A 27,859-nucleotide genomic window follows, 5' to 3' on the forward strand; every position below is an offset into this window, starting at 1 on the left:
CACGCTTTCCATGATGTGCACCCAATTTGTTGCGTTTTGGCGATTTCGCTCACAAAACATTTAGGAATGTGTTTTGATGAGCTGTTCTTCATGCTTCGTCCAGAACGTCGTATATTACTCATTCACTTATATATTTTCATATGACTTAAGCCCGGATAGATAATACATCCATTTTCATGGTGGTGCGTTTTCAATGCTGTTCAGTATATATGTGACTTCCTTGTTCCAGCAGAATCCCTCTTTTTGTATCCTTTAGCAAAAAGTGAGTGAGTATGGTTTTACAACGCTTTTAGAAATATTCAAGCAATTTCACAGCGTGGGTCACCAGAAACGGTCTTCACACATTGTTTGGCACCCAGGTGGGGAATCCAGGGATTAACTTAACACCAGCTAGTACTAATTCATTTCCCCATTGTCTTAACATTACTAACAAGGGCAGTTTATCTTGACCCAGGCTAGTAAAACTTTTGAGTTAAGTTGTTACCCCGTGTATTGAACCCTGGTGACATCACAAAGTAAGAGAAAGGATAGAGAAACTTGAAACCTCTACACATCGTCTATACAGATTTCTAAATCAGTGTAGGGGCGGTCGGGTAGCCTGGTGGTTAAAGCGTTCGCTCGTCTCGCAGAAGACCTGGGTTCGATTCCCGACATGAGTACAATGTGTGAAGCCCATTTCTGGTGTCCCCCACCGTGATATTGCTGGAATATTGCTAAAAGCGGTGTAAAACCATACTAACTCACTCACTCACTCGCTCTAAATCAGTGGCATCTGAGAAGTATGTTCTATTCAATCATTTTTAAATTTGTTGTGTTTGCACCTTAGAGACAGCTTTTTATCTACTGATTATTTAAAAACCCTGACAAACCCACTTTGGTGCTTCATATCAGCTGGTCATTAATCTTAGAGCCTTCCACTTGGGTCTGTCAAAAATATATATTTGGATTCAAATCAAATTGTACAGTTTAAAGACAAACAAATGTCTTTGGGTTGTTTGCTGTTTTATGTCACACTCAGCAATATTCCAGCTATATGATGGCAGTCTGTAAATAATCAATTTTGGACCAGACAAACCAGTGACTGAGCATCAATTGTGCAGCTGGGTTATGATGACATGCATCAACCAAGTCAGAGAGCCTGACCACCAGATCCTGCTCATCGCCTCTTACGACAAGCATGGGTTGCTAGGGATCTTCATGCATCAATAGATTTCAGCATACCTTTTTTCTTGCGTTTTTTCTTTTTACGACGCTTGCTTCCCTTTTTAGATTTACTGCGAATTCCTGCCTTCTTTTTAATTTTCTTTAACTCTTTGCGTAGCTCCAACACTTGCTTGTAGATGTACCTCTGGGATTTTAATAGACGTGATAAGTCCTCCAAGTCTTTTGACGTCTGATGTTTTTGAAATGTAAAAAAAGTAAATACATCTTAATGAAATTAATAACTGGTAGCATTTGAATTTCCAGTGCTCTCCCAATTTATCAAAGTATTTGGTATGAAGGACAAACCATTTCAGTCTGTGTTCTTATCAAACCTCATCTTCTATTTTAACACTGATACAGGTAAATTTGACTGCAAGTTCAGACTGCGGAGGAAGCAATGGGAGTCCTAAGCTGAATTACTACCAGTAAGGCAACGTTACCACCTGGGTAAGAATCTTTGTTGCAATCTTTCAAGTTGAGTGGTCCATGTTGGTAGGTGCTTGATTCAGATTAGTAAATGTGTGGAGGGTTGAAGACCCTATAAAATGTACTCATTTCTGTCATAGCATGCAGTAGGGCTGTGTACTGGCAGCAAATTAAACAATACAAATAAAAATGAAACTTGTTATATATTCTTTACCCAAAATAGCAGAACACAGAAGTAATATTGCAATATGTATCGTTTGAAAAGCTTTTGCAGTATATCAGTATACTGGTGATATCATCATGGTGCAGCCCTAGCATGCGCTGTTCGAAGAAAAGCCATGCTATGTTTTGCAATAACCCAGAATGAAAACTATTTGGGCTAGTGTAACTTACAGCCTATCATGAAACAAACTGCTAAAACTGATTGCAAAAAGCTATTAGGACAAGCCTAAATGAACCAGTCCTTGCCAAACTGACAAATAGTTTTGCCATGTTATCGCTATAAGGACTAGTGGACTAAAACAGTTTCTATCGCTGCATATGTTAAAGGGAGGGGGACTGGGGGAGTAATGAAAAAATCGGTGGAATGAAAAAAATAAAAATGTTACATGCAACGGGGCGAAGGGGAGTGGTATACAAAATTTATCACAACTATGGGATGTGGGGACCCATGTATAAATGACCTATTTTCGCAAACAAGGTTCATCCAGATATGGTACACTAAAATTCAAGGCCTTTTGAAGGCTTTTCAATTGTCATTTTAAAGGCTTTTTGATTTGGGTTATTGCCTCAGTCAGTCAATATTTTTAAAAATCCTGCATACAATATATTAGACGTAGGACCATACAATATATTACTTGTAAGACTTAAAAAAGCAGTACATGTATTAACATCACAAATTTTCAAACAAGATTGATTTTCACAACCAATAAGTTGGTTGTGAAGGAAAATAAACAAATATGACACAGTCCTAACACCATGTCTATCCCTGCTTTAGTCCATGTCATAATATATATAAATACTGAAAAACAAATGGGATCCCTGATTGTCTACCTCAGGATACTTCAGCGTTCTAAAAATTAATGGTTTCCTGGGTTCTTTAATGCCTTCTGAAGTTCTCCCACGTTATTGGAATCTAAGGACCGCGTCCCCTATATGTTTAATTTTAATTTTGAAACACTCCACTTGCAAGCTATAGTGAGCAAAAGTACTGATTGTAAGGACATTATAACTCAAATTAACTTTATTGTATGAAATATTGACTAAACTTTGGCTTTTGATTAGCTGTTACTGTCTGCCAATGCTGCATGGCATTGTTCCTATAACCTACCTTCTTCCCCTTCACGTAGCTCTTCCCAGTCCCTTTCACTACTCCTAAAAAATTTGCATTTAGCTTTGAAACAGATTCTCCATAGTGTTCAAGTTTATGCATGACATTTATCTCTTTGATTTCCAGGTTGTGGAGAGTTGTCAGCAGACTGCGGTACACAGAAGCTAACGTCTGAATCTTCGTCATCATTTGATCCTGAAAACAAAGACATACACAATTATGCTGGCATATTGTCCTGAATTTTCTCTACACCATAAAATAATGATGCAATTGAAAGTACATGGGACACATAATGGCATTTGATACATAGAGTGTTAATTTTGATGGTCTACCTTTAGAAAATAGTATCACAAACCTTTCAAACACGTGACAATACCCTATGATGTAATTTATAGTATTTTGTTGCCAGTCACACCAGCAAAGCAATGCCCTGTGACGTCAGGGGTCATTGAGCGTGCATAAGCTCCTCCCAGTGATCTATCATCTCTACACGCAATGTCATTGAATACACACAGTGGTGTTGAGAGTTTTGAATATTTGTTTATTAAATATAACCTGCAGCGGCACATTTTAGAGCAAGCGCTAGTTTACGAAAGCACTTTTATTTTATATATATATTTTCATTTTGTTTTTCTTGTAATTCAAGTGGCTGAAATGGTTATAAATGGGAACTAATATACATATATTATTTTTTCGGTTCATTAATTTTGATTATTATGCACAAGAATGCAGTTTATCAGGGATATTATATTGGCGCTGAACACATTCAAATGTCGCCAGTATAAGGGTAGGTTACCCTGAACTCTATCCTTAGCCCTTGGATCCCCTTTACGATCAATCACCCCTTTACGATCATTAGGGTTAGGTACCCGTTCAGTGGCTATTATAGATACTTTAACAGCTCCTAATATTCTTCACACAAAAACATCAAGTGAAAAGAATGAAATAGTTTTGTGTCGAATATTTTGGCTACTGGAAACTGTCCTGGAACATTCACACAAACCACTTTCACCGGCTACATTATTCAGTACTGATTCAAAAGCGAACTCACTGTTGTGTCGTCACTAGTCATGCTCATGCCTCCCCCGTTCCTTACAATTATCCACATCATCCTCAGTGTTCCCTACCACACCTTTCTGTCACAAAAATCTGATGAATTATTAAATATCATATCATTCATGCGTACTCGCGAGTTCGACGTCTGTCTGATGCCTGAAGCCGTTTTACATTCGCACCATATCGGCTCATTTCTCACCAATCGGTATCTTGTATATTACGGAATGGGATGAGTGTGCCAAATGGCATCAGGATCATTCGTAAGTGTCTCCGTAGACTAAAGTCACGAGACACCATGCCTACCTGTAACCCCTTCGTATGTGTCTGTCACCTATTCGACCCTTTTCAGTCAGTTCTGTAAAGTCATAGGCATGACTAGGTAAATTTGCACTTAGTTTCACAGTGTGGATGTAGCTCAGTCGGTTAGCTGTCGGGCTAACAATCCAAAGGTCGCATGTTCACATCCGACGGATTCTCACAAATACTGGTTGCTTGTCTTTGAGACATGTGACCTACAGCAGAGATCGTCCTCACGAGAAGTTGTGATACTCTATTCTAAAGGTGCTCCATTTTGACTATACTGTCAAATAATGTTTCTTTCATCAAGTGACCTGACAAAGTTATATTTTCACAAATGGCACATCCACTTGGGTAAATGTCAACTTTTTCAGGGTAATAATTTTTCAAAAATGTTTCAATTGAATTCATTTTTGGCAAATTCAGATTAAAATGTACGTGCATCTGGTGTAAAGTCATAGAGTTCATTGTGAAATTCCTGTTATCAAATGCCATAGTTATCAATATTCAACCTACATGACAGCAGGCCTGTAAAAAATCAGGTCTGGACAAAATAATCCAGTATTATGAGCACCAAACAGTGCCATTGGATATGATGATACACTTTGCCAAGTCACCAATCCTGACCACCTGATGCACTAGCTGTGTTGACTTTTTACTACTAGGGATGGGACGATACAACAATTGTGCGATCTGTTACGCATCACGATACCTTTAATACTCATGATCTAATATGTATCACGATACTTGCATGTGCTCATATCTGTGCTGCGTAAGCCATCTTTTTCATAGAGAGGATGGCCAAACACCTGGCACACTGATGATTTACAGTTGGCAGTGTCAAGTATGGCACAACAAATGAAAATATGTATGTTTTCACTAATAACTTGAACTACTGATAAGTATTTAGTGGAACAGTTATTAAAGCAAACATTTAACGTCAGAATCGATATTTTTTACTTAGTGTGCGACAGTGATTATTACTTTTATCGAGAAGTAAAGAATTGCGATCACTGACACATCAGTGTATCGTCCCATCACTATTTAAGACCATCATTACATATCCAGTCAGTGCCAATAAGTTTTGTGTCTATTAGCTTGAATATTGCTCTAAGCATCATTTCAGAATTTAGTGTAATCATATGGTCTATATTTAGCAGAGCTTACTAGACCGAACAGAATTTTACTAGACTCGGGCTTTGGACTAGTGGTTAAAGTCACAGACTGCATGTCATAAGAAATAGTGGAACTACTCCCCAAAACCTACCTGATCAGTTTTCAGCATCCTGTAGTTCTGTTTGGCGTGGAGATTGTCCTGTCCAAGTGCTTCAATGTTTAAGACGCTCTTCTGGTGAGCCAGCTGGATGCCTACAAGATCTTTCACCAGACTGTTCAGCTCTGTCCGTGTTTGGGTCATATCATAGACCACTCTCTTATTGGCTTTTGTCATTATACTAAGTTGAGACCGAATTGCTTTCATGGCGTTTGTCTTCTCAATATTATAAGTTGACTACAATTAAAAGAAATTCAACATCAACAGATCTAAAGATCTGAAAACAAATTCATATCTATTTAATAAATATGTCATGTAATGATTCAACTGGAGACATAATACAACTAAGCGTCAAGTCTCATGACATTATTAAATTTCAAAATACAAATATATAGGATCAACAGCCTCAACTAAGAAGGATTGCTGACATCAATATTTTCAATACTTACCGTATTCGACGTAATAAGCGCCCAGGGCGCTCTCAAAATTAGAAATAGGGGATCTTATTAGAATATTATTTTGGTGGAAAAATAGAGAGTTGAAAGATAAATTTTGTGGTTAATGCTGACGGCCTGAACTGTTTATATACAACAGATATATTTTTCCAGAATTTAGTTGCCCATAATTAAGGGTGCATATAACACACGAGTGCATATTATACACAAATAAATAAGTCGTGTACATTGATCAATCGAAAAGGGTGCTAAGTGGGATTGTTCACTTGCCAATATATTAGCAAATATCACCGTGGGCGCTTATTACGTCGAATACGGTAAATGGTTATGGAAATGCATAGACAGGCACATCCTAACACTTAACCACTAAAAAATAATTGAATGGGCAACAGAATGGAAACAATCATTAAAGTGTTGCCAGAATCTACATGATTTGTCCTGTGTTCTAGTGGTAGAGCGTCCGCCCAGAGAGCGGAAGGTCCAGGGCCTGTCTGATCACCAGCCATGTCATACCAAAAGACTTTAAAGGGGAAGTGTACACGCAAAAATCACTTTCTTTCTTTTTCTAAACAAAACGCAATTTTAGAATTAGTTAGTATCTGTGTTTGAAAATATACGCTCATTTTTTTCACAGTGAAAGCAGGAAGCTCACAATAGTGTGAAAATGATATGCCGTTATGAGGCCTTCGTTTTTCGAGCTAAACAGGCCTGAGTTATCCCCCTTAGATTATGACGTAATTGGTGCCAATTCAACTGGGTCCCTGTCTATTCTGAACGCAAAAGATATCAAGTACAAGTTTTTCGGTAAAACAACATGGCCTACGACACACTCCGGCGCAGTGGTGACTCAGCATAACACTATGCTGGCTGGCATCTGAGACGCTAGAATCACACACCTGTACCTACACCACGTGAAGCGGCTCTAACAAAGCATGATGACGTCATAATGTTTATCAATTGGCACCAATGACGTCATATTGCAAGGGGCATAAGCCATGGTGTTTTTGTTTTGGAAATAGAACACTTGGTAAATGTGAAAAATATAAATCGTTTTAATGCGAAAAATATGTTAATTAATTGTGATATTTTTATATTTTTGTCTATGACACTTCTAGGTTAACACTTTCATTGTGGAAAAAGTACAAGAAAATTAGGTTCATTTCCGTGTGAACTTGCCCTTTAAAGGGTTGGCTTGGAGTCCGTATACTGTGTCTGAGTGGCCTCATGGTGCCTCGGTGGGCTAGCATTAGCGCGTGCACACATACACACACACTCAGGCTATGAGATATTTGTTTGTTTGTTTGTTTGCCATCTTTGTGTACCTATTGTGGAGGTAACGTCATCCTAAGTAATTTATAGATGTAGTCTGTCAATTTGCAATCTCTATAACGGACAATGTGGGTCAACATTTAGAAATTGATTATCAGCACTAATTAAGCAATCTAATTAAGCTCGGCTATATACAAATGTCGTTAACTATATATGATGGGGAAAATGTGCAGCCACATTTTAGAAAATCGTTCTCAATAAATGGAGTTTTGTGATCTAAATTTGTGGTCCCTCCTATTGCAATCACCAGCAACAGAAATTGGCACCAGTCCCATTGTCCTTGCCAAACTGCCCAACAGTTAAGGTATCATAAGGACTAGTACCAATTTACCATTTATAAGGGTTTTGCTATATGTTATCATTACAAGGACCAGTGGACTAAAACTGTTAGTTTCTATTGCTGAATCACTATGAAAACAGTCTGCCCACCTGCAGCCATCTCTATTTAGAAAATGACGTCGACCCACATTTGGAGAAACCTAATATTCATGAGTTATTAATTTCATTGACAAGAACTGTTTTTTTTATTATCTGATAAAAGAAAAATATAAAAAATAATCAAACTTTTTTATTAAGAATACTATTTATGTTAGGGATCAGACAGTCAATTAATAGTTTGACAACAACATGCAGTGTGACTAATGCCCTTTTTTTGCAAATACAAAAGACCCCCGAAGATAGCACCAGATTGTGATTAGAGTTCCCAAAATAGATCACTGATAAAGCGGTTTTGCCCTGTCTTAAGTCACATCAGGCAGCGGTGTCTATCAGGCATGGTGTTGAAGAACATGTTTTCTCCCACTTACAGCAACTACTCTCCTACTCAATATAGGCAGCGTTAGAAATTGACACTAGTCCTATAGTCCTTACCAACCTGCCCAATAGTAAAGGTATCCTAAGGATTAGTAGAAATTGGCCCATTTTAAGGGTTTTGCTAAATGTTATCATTATAAGGACTAGTGGACAAAAACTGTTAGTTTCTAACCCTGTATAGGTTAAGTACTAATCAGGGCTAATTTCATTCAGTGTCTATGAGATGAAAGGGATGTTTTATTTAACTCTATTTTCTCTATAAAAATTGACTTCAATTAAGGCCCTTTACAGCGAGATAAACAAACAGTTTTAGTCCACTAGTCCTAATCATGATAACATATAGCACAACCCTAAAAAAGGGCAAATTTCTGATCGTCCTTATGACACTTTAACTATACGGCAGTTTGGAAAGGACTACAGGACTAGTGCCAATTTCTAATACTGCTTTAGTCTCATCACAGTACACAGTACAAGTGATGAATTAGCTGGTTCAGTTTGTGTTAGATCCTAAAGGGAGTCCAGTGTTCTCAAGACCAATAGTTTAATCTGGGGACAACTTTAATCTATATTCTATAAGAATTACAAGAAACACTTGGCGTTCATCCTCAATTTCAAACACTAGCCATATCAAACTCTGCATAAGTAACTACGGCAACATACAAGAAACTATTTCTCCAAACGAGCACCTTACCTCAGGATTGATAATTTTCTTGATGTTTCCTCTCAGGGACTTCACAGCTTTTGTTAGTACCTGAAGAGCATCATTGATAGTTTTTCTATGAAGCTCTTCTCTTGTCTGTCGACCTCTCATCTCATCAGTTCTCTCATCAATGTGGCTAAGTTTGCTCTGAAAAACTGTCAATTCTCTGTCAATGGACTCGAGTGCCTCTGCTAATATCCTTTGATTCTTCGTAATTTTGAAGACAGTTGGATTCATCTGAAAATATATGTTGGCCCATCTTAAGACATAAATAATGGCTTTATCCAAAAGTCTGAAGCCCAATTCTAAAATTTGATATCAGCTTAGCAATCTGTGTTATTTTTGCCCAAACTTGTCTACTGGCTACATATGTAATGGCTTTTATGTTAATATGTAAACCTTTATGAACTGAACGCATGAATTTTCAATCCCTTGGGAGGAAAAAAGCCCTTTTTGGACAACTTGAAATATCAAATTATATTATGGAAATGATAACATTTATATTTTTTCCTCCATCAATTACCTCAAAGTTGGATACGATTACGTTCATCCCCCAAAATTTAGCATAAGACAACGTAAGAAGAGACTCTTTTACAAAACTTTTGTGTATGGATTTATCAAAGACTCTCTGCAGTCAACTGTTTTTCCTAGTAGTTTTTTTTTACGATACACAAACACAAATCAGGGCCAGACATGGCCATAAGTAAGTTAATCTTAGACTAGTGAAATTCTAGAGGAACTAGCTATTTTCTCAAAACATCTGGTTATGTTACATAAACCTCCAACTATGAAGATCCAGGTAGAGAATATGCCTTCACCAACCAATGCTTGCTGTAAGTGGCGACTAATGGGATCAGGTGGTCAGGCTTGCTGACTTGGTTGATGCATATTATTGTATTCCAATTGCGTAGATCGATGCTCATGATTTGACACTGGATTGTCTGGTTTTGAATCAGTTGTTTGTAGACTGCCGTCATATAGCTGGACTATTGCTGAGTGTGGCGTTAAACAACAAACAAACATAAACTTGTTAAAAATGATCTGCGAACAAATTGTATTATGACTACTGGTGTCTACCCTTGTTGCTGTACTCCCAACTCAACCACCCTTTTTCCTCAAATAGTATCATACAATCTATACTGAGTCAAATTAAAAACTTCACATTTTTAAAAGTGTGGCCGATGTAGTTTTTGTATATATTTGTTTTGATTTCATTTTAGGTTTTTACGTATATTTATTATATATAACTAGTTGTCAGTTTCAGTCAGCTATAACAAAGTGTATCTGACCTGTCTTACCTACTAACTGCCCCATGGCCAGAAGCTTCATTTGCTGATTGGCCAAGCTAACACCTATTGTTAAACTGCATGCTTTGATTACACTGCATACTCTCTCAGCACATAAACTGACAGAACTGCTCAGACCAGCAAAGGATAAAGAGATAATATTAAATCAGGTGAGTTAAATGGTTATAATCTCTATCCTGTGTTGTATTTAGGGCTGAAAGATATCCCGGGACACCGATGCATCGCGATTCACTCCATACGATACGTTGTGCGATTTGTGAGGTGCTGTATCTTGATTTTTCACGATACGTTTTTTCAAAGACGTATATATGTACGTCTTGTTTTTCTAATAAACTTTTATCACAGATACGTTTTAAATGTGTTTTAACTCTTTCAACGCCGTAGGCAGGTAAACCGGCCAAGAAGCATCGAGTCCCTAGGGTCCGTAGGCCGGTTAACCGGCCAAGCCGTAGTCACGTCAAAATAGTATATAGTTTTAAGAACCTACCTGTCATACCATTCATTTATTAAATCTATCACATCTCACAATGTCTGAAATACGTATTCTATTTCAATTTATCATTTTTTATCGATAGATTAAAAAGTTATTCACTATTTCCCGCAATGTAATTGAAAATATAATTCTCGGACTCACACTTCGACAACGGGTGCACATCGAACATGTCAAAGATGTTTCAAGCAAATCTTTAAATGTTATACAAAGTGATAAATAAAATCAATAAAAATATATCTAAAAGTGGTCAAACTTACAGCTAAGTTATTATTTCCATCTTTTCATGCGATCGCGTGTAATGTTAGTCAAATGACATCTCGGCTTTCGTCGCCTCGTATTCTCTTTGTCACAGCTTGTAACCTAAAATGATACATCCACGAAGGTCCATATTTTTAATATAGATCGTGATATCCCGCTTAAAACGTATTGTTTATTCAGATAATCTATGGTGTTGCCATACGTGTGGCAGTTGGGATCCACACCTTAGTATCACCCACAGGGTATGCATTGTTATTTATATTTGTCTAAGACTTACAATGTAATCTAATTGTGATGACCACATTTAATGTAAGATCATATCATTAATTTCTGTCTGAAAGTATTGTATATGTTTATGCAGAATGTATAAGCGTTATGTATATATATTGTGTATATATTATAGTCAAAAGAAAGTCAAGGAGTTATCTCCCTTATATGTCGGTATTGTGGATCATGTATATCACTGTATATGTTCTAGTATAATCGTTTAAGGTTCAGTCTATCTTGTGTTTAATGGATGACTGATATATGTAAATACTTACTTGTAATAAGCCTATGCTATGTATCTAGCATTAATGATAATGTTTTACTTATTATTTATTGTGTAATTATGTGTTTCAGGGTGTATGATATCTAGATCCTTGATCACACTCATCGCATCGCAATAAAGACCTCAACCCCGTAGTATGTGTTTGTTGACTCGTAAAAGACATTCACTAAACTCCTACAAAATTAATCCCATATATATGATATACAACGGACAAATGTATCAGAGAAGGTAATTTTTAATCATTAATGTCCAAAGAAGGATTTTAATTAGGTGTTCCAAGCACCTACGGTATTCGGTAATAACATCAACAGTTTAAATCATAAGTCCCAAGCACGAGAATCTGATGGCACACAAGTTCAGTAGCCTGTATGGCCACCATGTGCGTTGACAACTGCCACACAACCCCTCCGCATGGACCTTGTGATGCTTGTGAACACATGATTGGAAAGACGACGCCATTGTTTAAGGTTAGAAACTAACAGTTTCCGTCCTTATAATGATAACATATAGCAAAACCCTTAAAAATGGCAAATACCATTGGGCAGTTTGGCAAGGACTATAGGACTAGTGCCAATTTCTAACGCTGATTGTTGCTGCAAAATGGTGCCAAGATCTTGCAAAATTTGTGGTTGGTTCTGGAGAGTGCGCAGACTTCTGCCAAGAGCATCCCAGACGTGTTCGATGGGATTGAGGTCGGGAGACCTTGACGGCCAGTCCATGACGTTGACTCCCGCATTCTGAAGGAAATTCCTTGTCAAAATTGCTGTGTGGGGTCTGGCATTGTCGTGTTGGAAGATCAAACCGGGTCCATGTGCTGCCATAAAAGGCAGAAGTTCTGGTGCCAGTACCTGGTTGCGGTAAGCAGCAGCATTGAGGTTGCCACGGATGACAAGAAGCCTGGAACATGCATTGCCACAGAAAGCACCCCACACCATGACACTTCCGCCTCGAAATCTGTCAACTTCCTGTACACAACACTGGGCGTAACGTTCACGACGGCGCCTCCACACCCTCGCCCTACCATCAGCAAATCAAAGATTAAATCAGGATTCATCACTGAAGACGACTTGATTCCAATTCCTCTGAGTCCATCGCAAGTGTCGCTGTGCCAACAATTGACGTTGACGTCTGTGTAATTTAGTCAGAATCGGCCCGCAGTATGGCCGTCGTGCTTTAAGGTGAGCAGTTCTCAGACGGTTTCGAACAGTTTGCGCACTCAGTCTACCCCTAAACAGTTCATTTCTGGTTGATGTAGCCGTCAAAAATCGGTTACGGAGGTGATGTAAGACAATCTGACAATCCTCTGCATGTGACGTCACACGTGGTTGACCTTGCCGAGGGCGATCAGCGGTGGTACCGTTTGCTGTAGACGCGTCTGTAAATCATAAACAGTCCATCGACTACAACCAATCGTCCTTGCGACTCCAGCTACGGACGTTCCCATCTGCAACATGCCAATGGCACGTTCACGTTGCACATTTGAAAGGCGTGGCATGACAAATGGCCGTAAAGAATTTTGTTTTGTTGTGTTTTTCTTTTTTTGTTAATGACTGCTAACAAGTATTGCTGAAAACATGTGCGGTATTATGGCCACGTGACCATTTGCACATGAAAAACCACTTTTGCCACTATAGTGCTGTGCACATGGTTTTGATCAATCCACCTGCACAAAAACGGGTGTTATCTGAAGACAATACGTGGCCATTACTGTTTAAATACACAATAAGGGCCCACAATGATAACTGGTCAATATGTTAAAATTTTAGGATTGTGAAGTTTTTAATTTGGTTCAGTATATTATACAATACATACAATGAGCACTTTACCTCTGTTCTTGTTTTGAGTTCTGCCACATCCCTCACTAGATGTGCCAACTTCCTATCCACAATCGGGGATTTGGAATCAGAACTGGACAGCTGTCTGGTCAGTTCTTCATTTGCCATCTTGACTGATGCCACATCTGTGGATACTTTGTTCAGTTTGGTTGACAGTTCAAGGATAACTGTTCCCATCTTCCCCTCGCCCTTTAGAATCTTCTTAATTCTTTCACTCATCTTCCTTGCATCTTCCTGAATCTTCTTCATGTTCCCATATCTACCTTCACCAATCCTTTGCAATATTTTTGTAATCTCATTTAGCTCCTTTGTATGATCTTGCTGATTCTTCATAAGCTTTTTAAGTTGCTTGTCCTTTTGACCTTTTTTGGGGTCATCGGATTTGCCTGTAAACAGTGTATGAAATTAAAATAATTGCCAGGCTGCCATCAGGACCTACAGACTTTAGAAGCTGCTGGCTCTGACTAATCTCTTCAGGCCCTTGTTACAAAAACTGTAGCTTATTGTGAGAAATAAATCGTCACAAAAATTTATTGCAGGCTAAGGACCCATACAAATTTGAAAATATGGTCCCTGACTCAAGCTCTACCAACCACGGGCCTACAGGCAGGTGCTTTTTTCTAACAGTGGCTGTAAATAAAATCAATATTTTGCCAACAATATCAATCGTCAAATCAGTTGTAACAAAGTAACCAATCAGTGATGACATGTCCATTCTAAAGCCTTAAAAGAAATATTTCATGTCAAGATTGATGATAGGACAGTTTACTATTCAGATATATTGACTGAAAATATAACCATTAGCATCATCGTTAAATTTGATACCATGCTTCTTAGCTCCCCTAACTGAAAGTCAAGAGAAGAATCCGATATGTTAAATATCACGATTGAAATTAACATATTGCTGGTCCAAGGCCAGTAAAATTTAGGGACTTGTGACCTTACCTTTAACCCCTCTCGATGTCATGAGCAAGCAAGACCTTCTAGTTTCCATCAATCTGTAGAAGTTACATTTTATGAGGTTCTCATGTTGGCATGCTTTCTTGCAGTCACCCAACCTTTTGCCGGGTCTGATCACCAGTTGCATTTTATCATGTTTAATCAACCTCCCTGTTTTAGCTGACACTACAGACTTAGGCAGGTCCTTATCTCTTCCAGGGTAATGCTGAGCATTTTTTTTCAATTTCTTTTCTCGTGCTGGAGCTGGAAACAAAGGATGGAACAGTTATTAGGGTCTCACGATAAGCTTTCCTCACATCAAGACATATCGCTACTTAAGTCCTAATATACAAGGCATAGATTTAACAAATCTGTTCCTTTTAAAACTTTCTGGCCTTTCTCCAAACCAACTGGCCTACAACTCAATGGTGGAGGCCATTGAGGGGCTGCTAAGGCATGTAGCGGGGCTTTTAAAATGTTAGGGCTCCTCACCCTTGAAATGCCTTTTTCTGCACTCTGAGATTAAATCTTGGCTTCCATTTGCCTCATTTCATGGTGATTTATGAGTAAATAAGAACAATACAAAATGGCAACCATTCACAAAACCTCATCCCCCCTAAATATTTTCTCATCAAAATTACATGATTCACGAGTAGCGTCCAATTAAAATATTACCTAACTATTCATAGGGGGAGAAATTGGACTAGCCAGATGGGCCATCTTCTTTATGCTTCAGCAAGCACTTTGTAATTTGTCCTAATGTAAATAAAATAATTGCCCTCCCCAAATGCATGTCAGCAGCGTTAGAAATTGGCCCTAGTCCTGTAATCCTTGCAACTATGTCGTGGTAAGAGGCGACTAACGGGATTGGGTGGCCAGGCTCGCTGACCTGGTTGAAGCATGTCATCGTATCTCAATTGTGTGGATTGATGCTCAAGATGTCAATCACTGGATTGTCTGGTCCAGACTCGATTATTTTCAGACTGTCATCATATAGCTAGAATATTGCTGAGTGCAGCGTTATACAACAATTTCAACAAATAACCTAACCTAACCTATAGTCCTTGCCAATTTGCCCAATAATTAAGGTTTCATAAGGACTAGTAGAAATCTGCCATTTTTATTGGTTTTGCTATATGTTATCATTATAAGGATTAGTACTAAAAATGTTAGTTTCTACTGCTGCATTCAATTTTGTCATATTTTTCGATGACCTCTCCTATATCCTCGTACATTTTACTTCATGACCCTCCCTGAAAAGACAAAGTGCAAAAGCACTTTATATTTTATTATGAAATGTCATTTTTTTCATGACTCTCCCCAAATATGTGTATAAGTTTTATGACTCTCCTAGAGACTGCCATCGTTTTGGTGACCTCGGCCGCTGATTCCCTCTGACTAACCCCATTCAATAATACATGTCCAATCCCTTAGGGTGATCAATGATCATGGTGATGTTTATAAACTGAAATTGACTTCAATTAGTTGTATGTTAATGCTGATTTGCAATTAATGGGCACCATATGTTAATTTGTAATTAATTCCCTGTATGATGACTTCTCAAGGATAATATTTCTTCCATTTCACAATTTCTGAATAAACCAATCATTCATACTTCAGAGAACTTAAAGTAGTACTAAATAGTAAGAGTGGTTCATGGACAAATGAATATAAAACTTGTTCATAAAGGTACCACAGAAATGTATCCTAGGTACCTTTCTGTATACAGTACACAATTAAACCCTTGCATTCAGGGGTAGAAACTAACATTTTTAGTCCACTAGTCCTTATAATGATAACAAGTAGCAAAAGCCTTATAAAGGGCAAATTTCTACAAGTCCTTATGATACCTTAACCATTGGGCAGTTTGGCAAGGACTACAGGACTAGTGCCAATTTCTAATGCTGTTGCATTGCAATAAACATACAGGGCTGTCTATTTACACCATGCTCCAAACCGTTTTTAGTTTGACAAGTCTTATGGCGAATATGCACAATAGTGCTGTTTAATTTTTTTTTTATGACAACAGTGCATAATATTACCAGAAAGGTACCTGGGGCTGGGTATCATTTCTGCAGTACCTTTGCTGACAACCCCCAAAACATAATAATTCTAGGGTGGCCTTGTGCTTTTAGCCCCTACATTTGAAAAAAGGCCCACATTCTTAAATACAATGGGGCATTTTCACACTGGCTGTATGGGCAAGTGTGGGTATATCTCTGGGATATCTGAAATTTTCACATAAAGGGTCCATGTTATTCCTAGAGTAAGCCCTGAACATAAAAATATAGGGTAGAATTACCCTTATTCTAAATACTGCATCAAATATTTTGTTTGCTGTAGTTGATAAATTGTTTGTGTTCCTACTTACTGGAGTAGTTTTAGCCACTTTTTATTATGAATTATGTTTGGTAAGCAAAGGGTAATTTGGTGCCAAATGTGGGCACGAGGACCATTATATACAATTCTAATTTATTAGGCTATACATACTCTAGAAACCCGTCTTTGTTAAGTACTAATGCATAGTACTAAAGTCAAAGAAATAGTCCATTGTATTGTGTACGTTTTAAATTTTTCGTTAATTGTTTTTGGAGATTTGCATCTGTATATATTTTTACATACAATAGAGCCTACTCAACATAAAAACCAATGTTTCCAATTTTTAGGGTCCATAGTTTGCGAATAAATGACGCTCAAACTTGACCACTTGATGTCAGTGTAAATGACAGCAATAATGACTAGTTGTAGGTAAATATTATGAAAATGAGTTATCTCCCCTTGTGACATTGACCTTTCAACTCTGATAAGAAGAGTTTTTCCATCATCAAGGAAGGCTTATCATCAACCAAGACCCGCTGAAATTCATCTAAATAGGTGTGTGAATATTTATAGAATATTATGACATGTGCTATCTATGTTGGTTCATTGATAATTATTGAGAAATTGAATGGCAATGATTTCTTCATAATAACATGACTGACAACATAGGCTTGATCTTTTTCATTAAAAGTATATTGCAACCATATGCTACATGTTGAACTTAACTAGAAATGCTTCCTAGCGTATATTCAGTTTCAGCAAATTTGAATTTTAGTGTAAACTATCCTATTTAGCTCAAGTTATGCTACATAAAAGTTATATGCTGTCTCATACCTTGGGGCCCGTTTCTATAAAGGGATTCAGAATAATTACATTTGTAAAATATTACAATTATTCTTGTTTCCTAAATTTTCCATAGATAATTTATATACTTTTACGTAGCATGCCTGTCATTTAAACGTACATGTAACAATTTTATATGCGTGCATTAAAAATAATTTTCCATTCATCCTTAAAAGGGCCCCACTGAAATGCTTGCAGACCTCAGATGATACGTTAATTCTTTTTGTAATTTCACTTGAAAAATAAAACCCATAAGATATTGTAGTATACATAAAACATTTTTAGTAATGTTTTCCTAACAACTATGAATAATAGCAAATTCTAGTATGAAGACTTGAAATGATTTTTTTTATACTATAGAGCACAAACACTTTTTAAAAATATTTCTGGACATAACGTTTGAAAGCATTTTTAATGCTTTCATATTATTCTTTTTGGTGAAGAAAAGGGATTCTATTGGATTTACAAAATTTAATATATTGAAGTATTGTAATATTTTCACAATTTTGAAATCTTAGAGGTGTTTATTTTAATGTTTTTGCCAAACAATGTACAAAGAAATATTTTTAATAAAGGATGTTTGATTATAAAAACCAAAAAAAATACTGTTTCTATTTTATTCTATTTTTACTTTATGATCTGTATTGTTTGTTTCAGTAAAATTTCAACCTAAATGTAAAATCATTACCACAGCTTGGGCAAGTGAGTCAGAAGATATCAACATCAGTCACTACAGATTGGAATCTTTGTATTCTGTCCCAAAAGAAAGCCAATCATGGATCATCCATACTAGTATCGCAACCAAGATTGGATTCTTACGACCGCTTACTCCATGTTTTGAAGGAACGAGCGAATGTCCATGATGGTGAATATACCGGTATATGGCGAAGACTTGAAGGCTGTGACAGAGAGACTTTATCATCTCACAGGGATGCCTGGCATCAGACTTGCTACTCCAATGCTACCAACAGAGATCAAATACAGCAAAGAGAAAGGAATATTTGATGATTCCACACCTTCAAAAAAGAGAGGACGTAAAAGTAAAGGAACAGGTCTCCATGAGGAAACATCCACACCATTTACACTGTCGTCTACAATGCCATTGGTCAAGGAGTATAGAAGCCTTTGAGATGACAAAATCAACAATACCCTATCTGTTACAAGTAACATTAATGACGTCCCAATCGAGCTGTATACTCTGATACCCTGGATTATGGTGGGAACTGTTGATAACCTTCAGAATGAAGCAAAAGCCAGCCTTGTTGACAGAACAGTACTGACTGTATGCCAGAACATAATGTATGGTTTCAAGTCAAGAAGACAAGTTAAATATACACAGAAAAGAGAATGTGAAACATTCAGATCTCACAATGGAAGAGAAAATCCTCAAATAATAGGATTAGGCCTTACAGTCCACCATGACACAAGAAACAAGATGATCATGGATCTACTCAGTGCACAGAACTATTGCATTCCATACAGACGTTCTCTAATGTTGGAAACAGCTCTGGCCAATTCAGTCGTGAAGAACACCAGACAGTTCCAAGGGTTATATGTTCCACCATTTCTGAGGAAAGGTTCCTTTGTCTTTTTTGAGGACACTCATGATGGCAAAGGCACAACACATGGGACTATTACTGCTGTATATCAGAGCACTGGAGCAACTGGACAGATGATATCACCACCCCTTGAGTATCACTAAAGCGAACAGTCTCTCTGTGGCTCCCTACCATACCAAGATGCTTCACTGTGAAAAACCAAATCCAAGAAACCATCCACATTCAAAAGACAAAGAATTTATAACCAACAAAGCAGGTATTGGAATGTCCTATCACTTGACACACTTTGGCTGGGTTGTTGCTTCCATGATAGCCAGAACAGATGATGAGAAAGAAGCTAGCATGAATCCTGGATGGGCTGGCTACATGTCTTTGTTGTCAAAAGATATGGAAGAACATCATGACCTTTCACCAGGAGTCGTTTGTTGGGATCACACTGCAGTTGACAAGATCAAATCTGCCGTTCTGGATCACTGTAATCCATTTGCTTTTGAAGGTGACAAGATCTTTAACTTTGTTGTCAAAAGATATGGAAGAACATCATGACCTTTCACCAGGAGTCGTTTGTTGGGATCACACTGCAGTTGACAAGATCAAATCTGCCGTTCTGGATCACGGCAATCCATTTGCTTTTGAAGGTGACAAGATCTTTAACTTAATGACGCATGCCTATGTCCCTGAAGAGTTTGTGTCAGATCCTACAAATTGATGAAACAGGAAAGAAGCTCTATGAAGAGTATGTGTCTCAACGAATCAACGGGCCAGTGAGTCTTAACCTTTAGCCTGCTGAATTATTTTCACACTTCTTACCCCTGCCTGCTGGATTAATTTTAGCATAAGGCGCTCTAAAGAGGGTGGGTGATTTCAAACAGTCGGTGCCTCATTAAACAAGGGCCATTTGAAGAAATATTTTGCACATTTATTCCTGATAGAAAACTACACAGTACTATATAAAAATATCCCCATGTTTTCAATCATACCAAGGTTAAGACCAAAGCGAACACAAAATTTGTAAATTTTCTTGAACTTACCTGAATTGCGTTATTGAAGGTGGTTTGCATTTCATGCTAGGAACCTTTAAATATCGTAACATTTGTGCAAATTGATTTAAATAATCATATCGCCGATATCTTAATTTTAATTGAGTAAAGATTCAGGTTTTTTTTATCAGCAAATAACAGCGCGATGGTAAATTAGGAACCATTTCAGTGAATTTATTATCTAAACGTTAAACAGAAAAATAACTTAATTTTCGAGGTCATCATGTCGGTTGCAGAAATACGAATATACGGGTTAATCTGACGTGTCATGTTATAAAATTTGCAGGAAACAATTATTGACTTATAAATATTCACTAATCCTAATTTCAAGCGTTTTGGTTGAATATTTACGATAAACAAAAATAAACAACCCGTGTCATGATGCTAGCAGACGTCCTAAAATCAAACATGGCGCGCTTCGCTCGACCTCCGCATAACTTATTGCTATTTTAATATCAACAAAGTTTACATTGCCTTTATAAATATAACTTGGCGAAAGTTGACGATCCTCTCAATCGAAGAATGTTTTATTCGTCATATTCCAATAAATATGACGAGAGAAAAGTGAAAATAAAGATCGTGAATTCTGACAGCACTATTTCAATAAGTGCATAGGTCACCGGATGTGATGTCACAGACAGGGGTAGTCTGCTGATAAGCTTTCGAAACAAAACAATTACAGTAAATTTTGAAATAGTTTGCCTATCACATACAGCAAAAACATAAGTCAATACACAGTATCAGTAATCGCCACTAACATGAAATAAAAATGTGACTTTGACGATATAATTCGCGTATTAGTTAATCCGTTTGACCTTGCATGCTCCCGTGACCCGGAAACGGTAGACGATAAATCAACATGCCACATGCAAGTTTCTCGGTATCTTTTATTTGAACTTCTGTTGATATTTAAGATTCACCATTCAATGTTGTGAATATAAATGGGACATGATTCATATTTCTGCGATGTACACGCTGATAAGTTTCACTACAACAAGTGTATCCCACGTAATACGTCTATGGATATCGTCGATCAGCAAGATCACCCTCTTCAACAGGTGCGCGAAAATGGGCTTGACAAAACGTGTTTCAAAATAACATCCCCGCGTTGCTGAATTTGATAGGGTATATATAAGCAATAAAATGCTACGTACATATTTTCGGTGTTAGTTCCACATTACATTTAGGATAGTTTTCCTTTCGGGAATACATTCATAGATTCTAGCATGATTTTAGAACAGTTACACGAAGGATTTCTAAACTTATTCCAAAAATATGAAGACCACCATGATGGCGTATTGATGATAGATTTGTAATTGTTTAATTATTTACAGCTGTTTACAGGTTTTAAAATTTTAAGTTATATTTAATAGTTATTTTTCCCACAATGATGGTGTGTGGGGACAGTAAATATTAGTCTTTGCATCAGTACAGTGTAACTGATCAAACTTCAATTATTATCTTTAGTTTAAACATATTATTCAACAATTATTATCTTGCACTCTGAAAATCAACTATGTGAATAAGTAACTCTCTGATGTCATCATTTTAATTTTAGTATTCTATGAATAATGAATAAATCAGATCCTTAACATATACATACTAAACTCATATGGACATTAATCTTGTGCATTATGTGTTTTGTTTCCAAATAAAACTTCTGAAATAAAATTTAATAGAAATTAATTTAATTTAATTACAGCAACAGTACTTGTAACAGTACATGACATTTTTGTTTGTTTAATCACAAGAACCATGGTGGCACATGAGCTGGTAAGTTTGCCATAGGTTTCTTAGAAAATGCTATCTCAGTCTTCTGGTTGGAATGAAAAGAAACATGCCTGTGTACATGTTTACCCTTGCCAGATGTATTTTTTCCAGTCAGCCAATCCATTACTTTTGTTCACCTTATGTGGTCTATTTTATACATACAGGTACTGCTTCAAACCTGTTTTTTCTTTGTATGCAATCACAGTATCACAACTTCCTCAGCTGGTGTGTATAAAAGTTCCCCTGTCATCATGCAAAAAGAATTATAAAGAGAAGTCATATTTTCATTCAAAAACATATGTCTTTCCTTGAATACTCTTTGTCTAAGTGCCAGAAATGTCAGTGTCATAAAAAAATTAAAAAAAGATTTTCATAAGGACTTTTCTTAGATAGACCTAGATCTAAGTCAAACCATGTGACTAGTTAGGTAGAATTATAACCTTATAAGCCCTCATTTCTGAGGTGTCCATATTTTAAACATTTTTAGGACTAAACGTGATCCGTGTAGATCTGCCTGTTTTGTTATGTAAAACAAATTCTTGTCTTAAAAAATGAGAAAAGGAATCATTCAGACGAATTTTTTTTATCCCATTGATTCACGAAAATCAGTTGAAATGTACAGTGGTGACTTTTATACCCAAAATTTCTAGTAATTTGTTACCCAAATGGGTATGTGATTTTGTAGATCTACCTAGAATTATTTCAAAGATATACATTAATTTGGTGTCTTAAACTTAACATATCACTTTCCTATCAAAACAATTCATTCTAACCTAGGTTTAACCAACTTAACTGGCCTCTCCTTCAGTGACAAGACGTCAATTTTCTCTCAAAACTAAACAATCAATTTCAAGGATCACAGTCATAATCATATTTGGAACTTGATGAAATATTTTATTGTGTGTTCTGTTCATCTACATGAAAACATAAATATAATTATAGATCTATTTTCTTATTTTCTTAGGTACAAATTCACAAAGTATTTTGGGTACTATTTAATTTGTTTTGGGTACAAAATCACATATATAGGAGCCTAGAATCTATATATATTTACACTAGCCTACCTCGTTGTGTACCAAAATTTTATCGGTTCAGAGGACGGGAGGTTCTCAGAAAGTTTTCAACAACATCTTTAATAAAATTGATCTTTTTGTAATGTTAGACCTATATTATGTTATTATTATGGCATATCAATACGTTGTATCGCTCTCCGTTGCGTTCGTTTTTAGAAAATATTTTAAAATTAAAATCATCGAGCGTGAAATCCATTACGGTTTCGGATTTAGTCTTACACATTTGATGGCGACGATCACGAAGAAATATGAAACAAATAGGAGTAAAGACTGCTCTCCAGATCAATAAATAGTACAGAGTTGACGAAAAATAGTAAATTATGTATTTTCTTTTGAATTTGAATCTATTTCGGAATTTCTTTATGATAGCTTACCAACTTTTGCATATTTTGCTTCCATGTGTCACATGCGGTACGTGCTTCCGGTTTCAGAAATGATAGCTAAAATTGCAAGTATTTTGATTATTTCTCGTAAAATGCATTATTTTGCTATTGAATGGTTTACCTAGAATGTATATCAGTTCAGATTTTGCGTATCATCCAATATTTGTCATTTTTCGCAGTGTTTGTTGACTTTGTTCAACTCAACAAATCGCGAGTTAGGCCACGCCCAAACGTATCACTGACGTTTGTCAGCTGTTTGTCGGCTTGTCAATGTGCCGGAAAGTTTATCAAACGAAATCATTTCCAAACTCTTTAAAAATGAAATTCTTTTTACAAATATTTATACATACGTGTCAATTATTCTAGAAAATTAAGTTAGATGTAACAAAATGATTGTAATAGTCTAACGGGATAACTATGCATGTGGAGTTGTTTGTTTACCGCCGTTGCCATGATAGTACAAGTTTCATCCAATCGATGATGTTACGATTCAGATTGTTTTTGTTTACAATTAGTTACACCGAAAGTTGCTGATTTTTAGAAATTAAGGAACATGAGTGTTTTCCTTTCGTCAGCAAACAAAAAATTATGATCGAATAGGAAAAATGATGAAATTATAAAGAAAATATCGGACTGCATGCCGCTCAACGTGAAGTGCCAAAAGTCAACAATGGCCGTTTCTGGTAGTTGTGTGCCGAGAAGTTTAGCCGAAACATTTTTAACTCGCGATATTTTCTTTTTGAGGTAAATAAATGACTGAACGTTTTGATATTGAGCAAGCTGAGCATTTATGCATGTCATACGTAATTTAAATGTTACGCAAAGCCTTCTTGGTAAATAGATATGGCGAGTTTTATTTTGGGGTGTTGTTTTGCTATTCGCCTGTCGAATGGGTTCGACATCAGATGCACGGGGATGGACACCTCTGTCGAATGGGTTCGACGTTAGCGTGCAGAGCTTTAAGGCACCAGTGAAGAGGGAAAACAACAAGATGTACATGTCAGGATGCCAAAAGCAAACAGTTTGTCTCCGAGACAAGAATGTGGATCTCAGAGAAACAAAAGATTTGTATGGAAGGCTGATGGTTCTTGCCAGATCAAGTAGAGACATTGACTTGAAACAGGCAATTGGTAACTTTGAGTTCACACTGACTCCAAGGTCACTGTTTTCACCAAGTGAATTGCTGTTACCATGCACTGACAAGTCCAAGTTGATCAGCAGTCTTACAAAGTTTGTAAATGAAGAAGCAATGAACTATGAAGCAAGTCAGCCAGAGAACACAGTTGATGACAGTGACACAGAACAAAATCAAACCTTCAACAACATCCCAAGAAAAATTGCTGTCATAGATGGGATGGTTGTACTTCAGAAGATGACAAAGTTACCAAATACAGTGGAAACAGTTGAAGATCTCAGTCAGTGCTTCAATAACAGTGATGAACCTGGCAAGAGGGTTTGATGAGGTCATACTTGCTTTTGACTCATACAAGCAAGATTCCCTCAAATCTGCAACGAGAGAAAAGAGACGCCAAGGAAGAGATCCTATTCAGTACCAAATTAGAGATGACACCAGAATCAAGCACATCATGTTAAATCGTTTTCTGTCTCATGAACAAACAAAAGCTGATCTGACAGACTACCTTGCAGAAAAGACACTGGAGTATAATGCTGATTCGTCTCAAACCTTTATTGCATCTGCATCTGGCTGTACCAGGAGCAACAGAGACTTGGAGTTTGAAGCCAACAATCATGAAGAAGCTGACACACTCATGATATATCTTGCTATATCAGCTTCACAGCGCAATCCAAGGAACTCGCAGTTGACAATCTTCTCTCCTGACACTGTTGTCCTTGTTTTGACCATTGCAAATTACAGCAATCTCCGGAAAACACCACACTCTCAATGACATCAAATGTTCTTCCAATAAAGCCTCTTTGGACAGCCCTGGGTGTGAAGAAATCATCAGCTTTGCCAGCCTTCCATGCCTTCACAGGAGCCGACAATACAGGCAGATTTTCCCGAGTAGGAAAGGAAATATGGTTTCAGAAATACTCGAAAACGGATGATGATATTGTTAATGCTCTCCTTGTGCTGACTACAAGTGATGAACTCTGCGACCAAATAATTTCAACATTGGCCAGATTTGTATGCGGTGTTTACTGTCCAAGAGGCTTCTCTGTGACAGATATTCCAGAGCTCAGATGGTATCTCTTCTGCAAACATATGGCAGAGAGTGACAAGCTACCACCAACACTGGGTGCTCTAAAGCAGCATATTCTGAGGGTTCATATTCAAGCTTATGTGTGGGGTCAAGCCAATATCGCCCATCAGATCCAATTAGATCCACTTCAACATGAATTCCATAAGGACAAAGATAACCGGATCAAACCAACAACAATGGATGTTCTCCCAGCCCCCAAAGCTATTATTGAGATGGTGAGGTGTCAGTGTAGGAAAGACTGTTTGACCCAAAGATGTACATGTCGATCAAACAACTTGTCATGTACAGAACTCTGCCTCTGCACCTCAGTGTGTGAGAACGACGATGACACAAATATGTCAACTAATGATGGTGATGACAGCAATGACATGTTTGATGACTCTGTGAATATGATATCAAGACACATTTCAAGAATTGTGACTTTATTATTCAAGACTTCAAGGGCCCTTTTTTGGTGTAATGTGACTATGAGAATTCTATGTGACATTTTGAAAATTTAAATGCCATGGCATTGATACAGATGGCTCTTATGTTGCTGAGTTGCTGGAGAAACATATAACCATAGGTAATTATTGGATATGACAGTTTTTAAGGTGTCATATGATAATTAAGGTACAATATATTCTTTATCAATTTTACTTTGTGATAGACAGTTGTAACGTATAGGATTCTATCCACACTACTGATAATATTGCAAAATCCAACTAAGATATTAGAAAAGTTGAGGTAGTTTTTTGTTAAGAATGTGAAATCATTACCTTTAGCATGTCTAAATTACATATGAGTAGGCATAGTATCACATATTAACAATTAAATGACAAAATAAACACCTCAGAAGCCTTAGACTTGACAAATATGGGCAAAAATGGCCGCCATCTTGAAATCCAAGATGGCCGCCAAATGAATGATGGGAAAATTTGGAAACATTGGTTTTCTTCATCTGTACATTGAAAGCTTTCAGAATATGTATAGTTTTGCTAATCTCCAAATTTTTTTAACAAATGTACATAAGGAACTGGACAAAAACGGCAATTTGCAGAGGATGAATTCACCAAACCCACACTTAGGGGCCTTATGGCATTGCAAGTTTCCAGACATGGACATATTTGATTCCGTCTAATATAATGAGTACACCACTTCCACTGATGAATCTCTCAGGTTTTGTAACTATTCCTAGATGTTCCCAAATCCCAGACGCTTGATGTTGAATATGTACTGTGAGACAAAAGTCACGGCTGAAAACCAACACGTATTGTAACGCTAGTGATGGAACATTGACATCAGCTCCACACATTGCGCTTACAAGAAAAGTAACTTATGCGGCAAGATCTACGGCAATGTATGGAGCTTTCGATATAGCCACTCAAACTGTTTCTTGATGCTGTCTACTATCTTTCCGCGACTTACCAGTGTGTAGTCCGTGCAGCAGGAGGAGGAAAACCAAGAGCCTTATGTTTGTCATTTGTGTTTACGATTGCTATCAATGTAATCGGAACATGGCTGTGTTATCATACGAACAAAGTTCGTACATTTTACCACCTCAAGCACAAACCGGAACTTCGAAACATATGACGTCACACTTTTCTATTACGTCATATTGTCACTGTTGTCATGGAGACACGTTAAAAGTGGCGCCGTTGGTAGTATTGTATTCAGTTACGTTTATGTCGTGGCTGTCTTTGTCAAGAAGTTCTCACTTACGACTGTTCCAAGCTTTGGAAATGTGTCAGGGATTTCAGAACGTTTATGAATTCTATGATCTAGCGAATTGTTTTCCCTTCGAGGAAAAGTCCAATTTAAAACAACTGGAAAGTGTCTCCTAGTGTCTCCATAATTCAGTGAATATTCTGCCAGTAAAAGTATAAGATCTACTGGGGCGACAATTTCTTTTAAAAGAATTAGAAACGTTTGTTTTACCAGAGACCATCAGAGACCATATAATAGATGTCTCTGGTTTTACTAACACGAGCGGAGTTTGACCTTTGACAGCACGTGCACAAAAGTGAATTGATTTCATTTTCACCATACATATTTACTAAAGTTGCATTTTAAAATGTTTTTTCAATATACTAGATCTAATATATATATATATATATATATATGCATGCGCTATCAGATGTTTCTATATAAATGCGAAAGTCTCACGTCTTTAGCACTGTGTTGCCTAATACCCTAATATCAATACATACGTGAACACTTGTTGAATGGGTAATACCCCGAGAGAGAAGCACCCATGGGTCCCTCGTCTGACTGTCTCCTCACACAATCAATTCGTATGCAGAAGATATATGTCACAGAAAACATATTATACATTGTTTGAACTAAGTGATCGTTCCATAAGCAAATCACTGAAAACGTTTCTTCTCGACAAACAGAATCGGCATAC

General features: G+C 37.1%; 1 protein-coding gene across 1 annotated transcript in view; it reads right to left on the bottom strand.

Annotated features, from left to right (window-relative positions):
- Nucleotides 1-27,040, bottom strand: part of LOC124122779 (nuclear matrix constituent protein 1b-like) — a 36,960-nt gene extending 9,920 nt beyond the window's left edge. Inside the window, exons 1-7 of the mRNA XM_046485917.2 lie at nt 26,881-27,040; nt 14,271-14,528; nt 13,317-13,711; nt 8,874-9,119; nt 5,580-5,822; nt 2,960-3,154; nt 1,222-1,393 (exon numbers count right to left, since the gene is read on the bottom strand). Of these exons, the coding sequence (XP_046341873.2) occupies nt 1,222-1,393; nt 2,960-3,154; nt 5,580-5,822; nt 8,874-9,119; nt 13,317-13,711; nt 14,271-14,528; nt 26,881-26,935 (1,564 nt within the window). The 5' untranslated portion in view covers nt 26,936-27,040. The remainder of the gene's footprint in view (nt 1-1,221; nt 1,394-2,959; nt 3,155-5,579; nt 5,823-8,873; nt 9,120-13,316; nt 13,712-14,270; nt 14,529-26,880) is intronic.
- Between the last annotated feature and the right edge of the window lie 819 nt (nt 27,041-27,859).

This window comes from Haliotis rufescens, unplaced genomic scaffold (genome assembly GCF_023055435.1).
Source record: "Haliotis rufescens isolate VD_foot unplaced genomic scaffold, xgHalRufe1.0.p SCAF_3, whole genome shotgun sequence".
Lineage (NCBI taxonomy): Eukaryota > Metazoa > Mollusca > Gastropoda > Lepetellida > Haliotidae > Haliotis > Haliotis rufescens.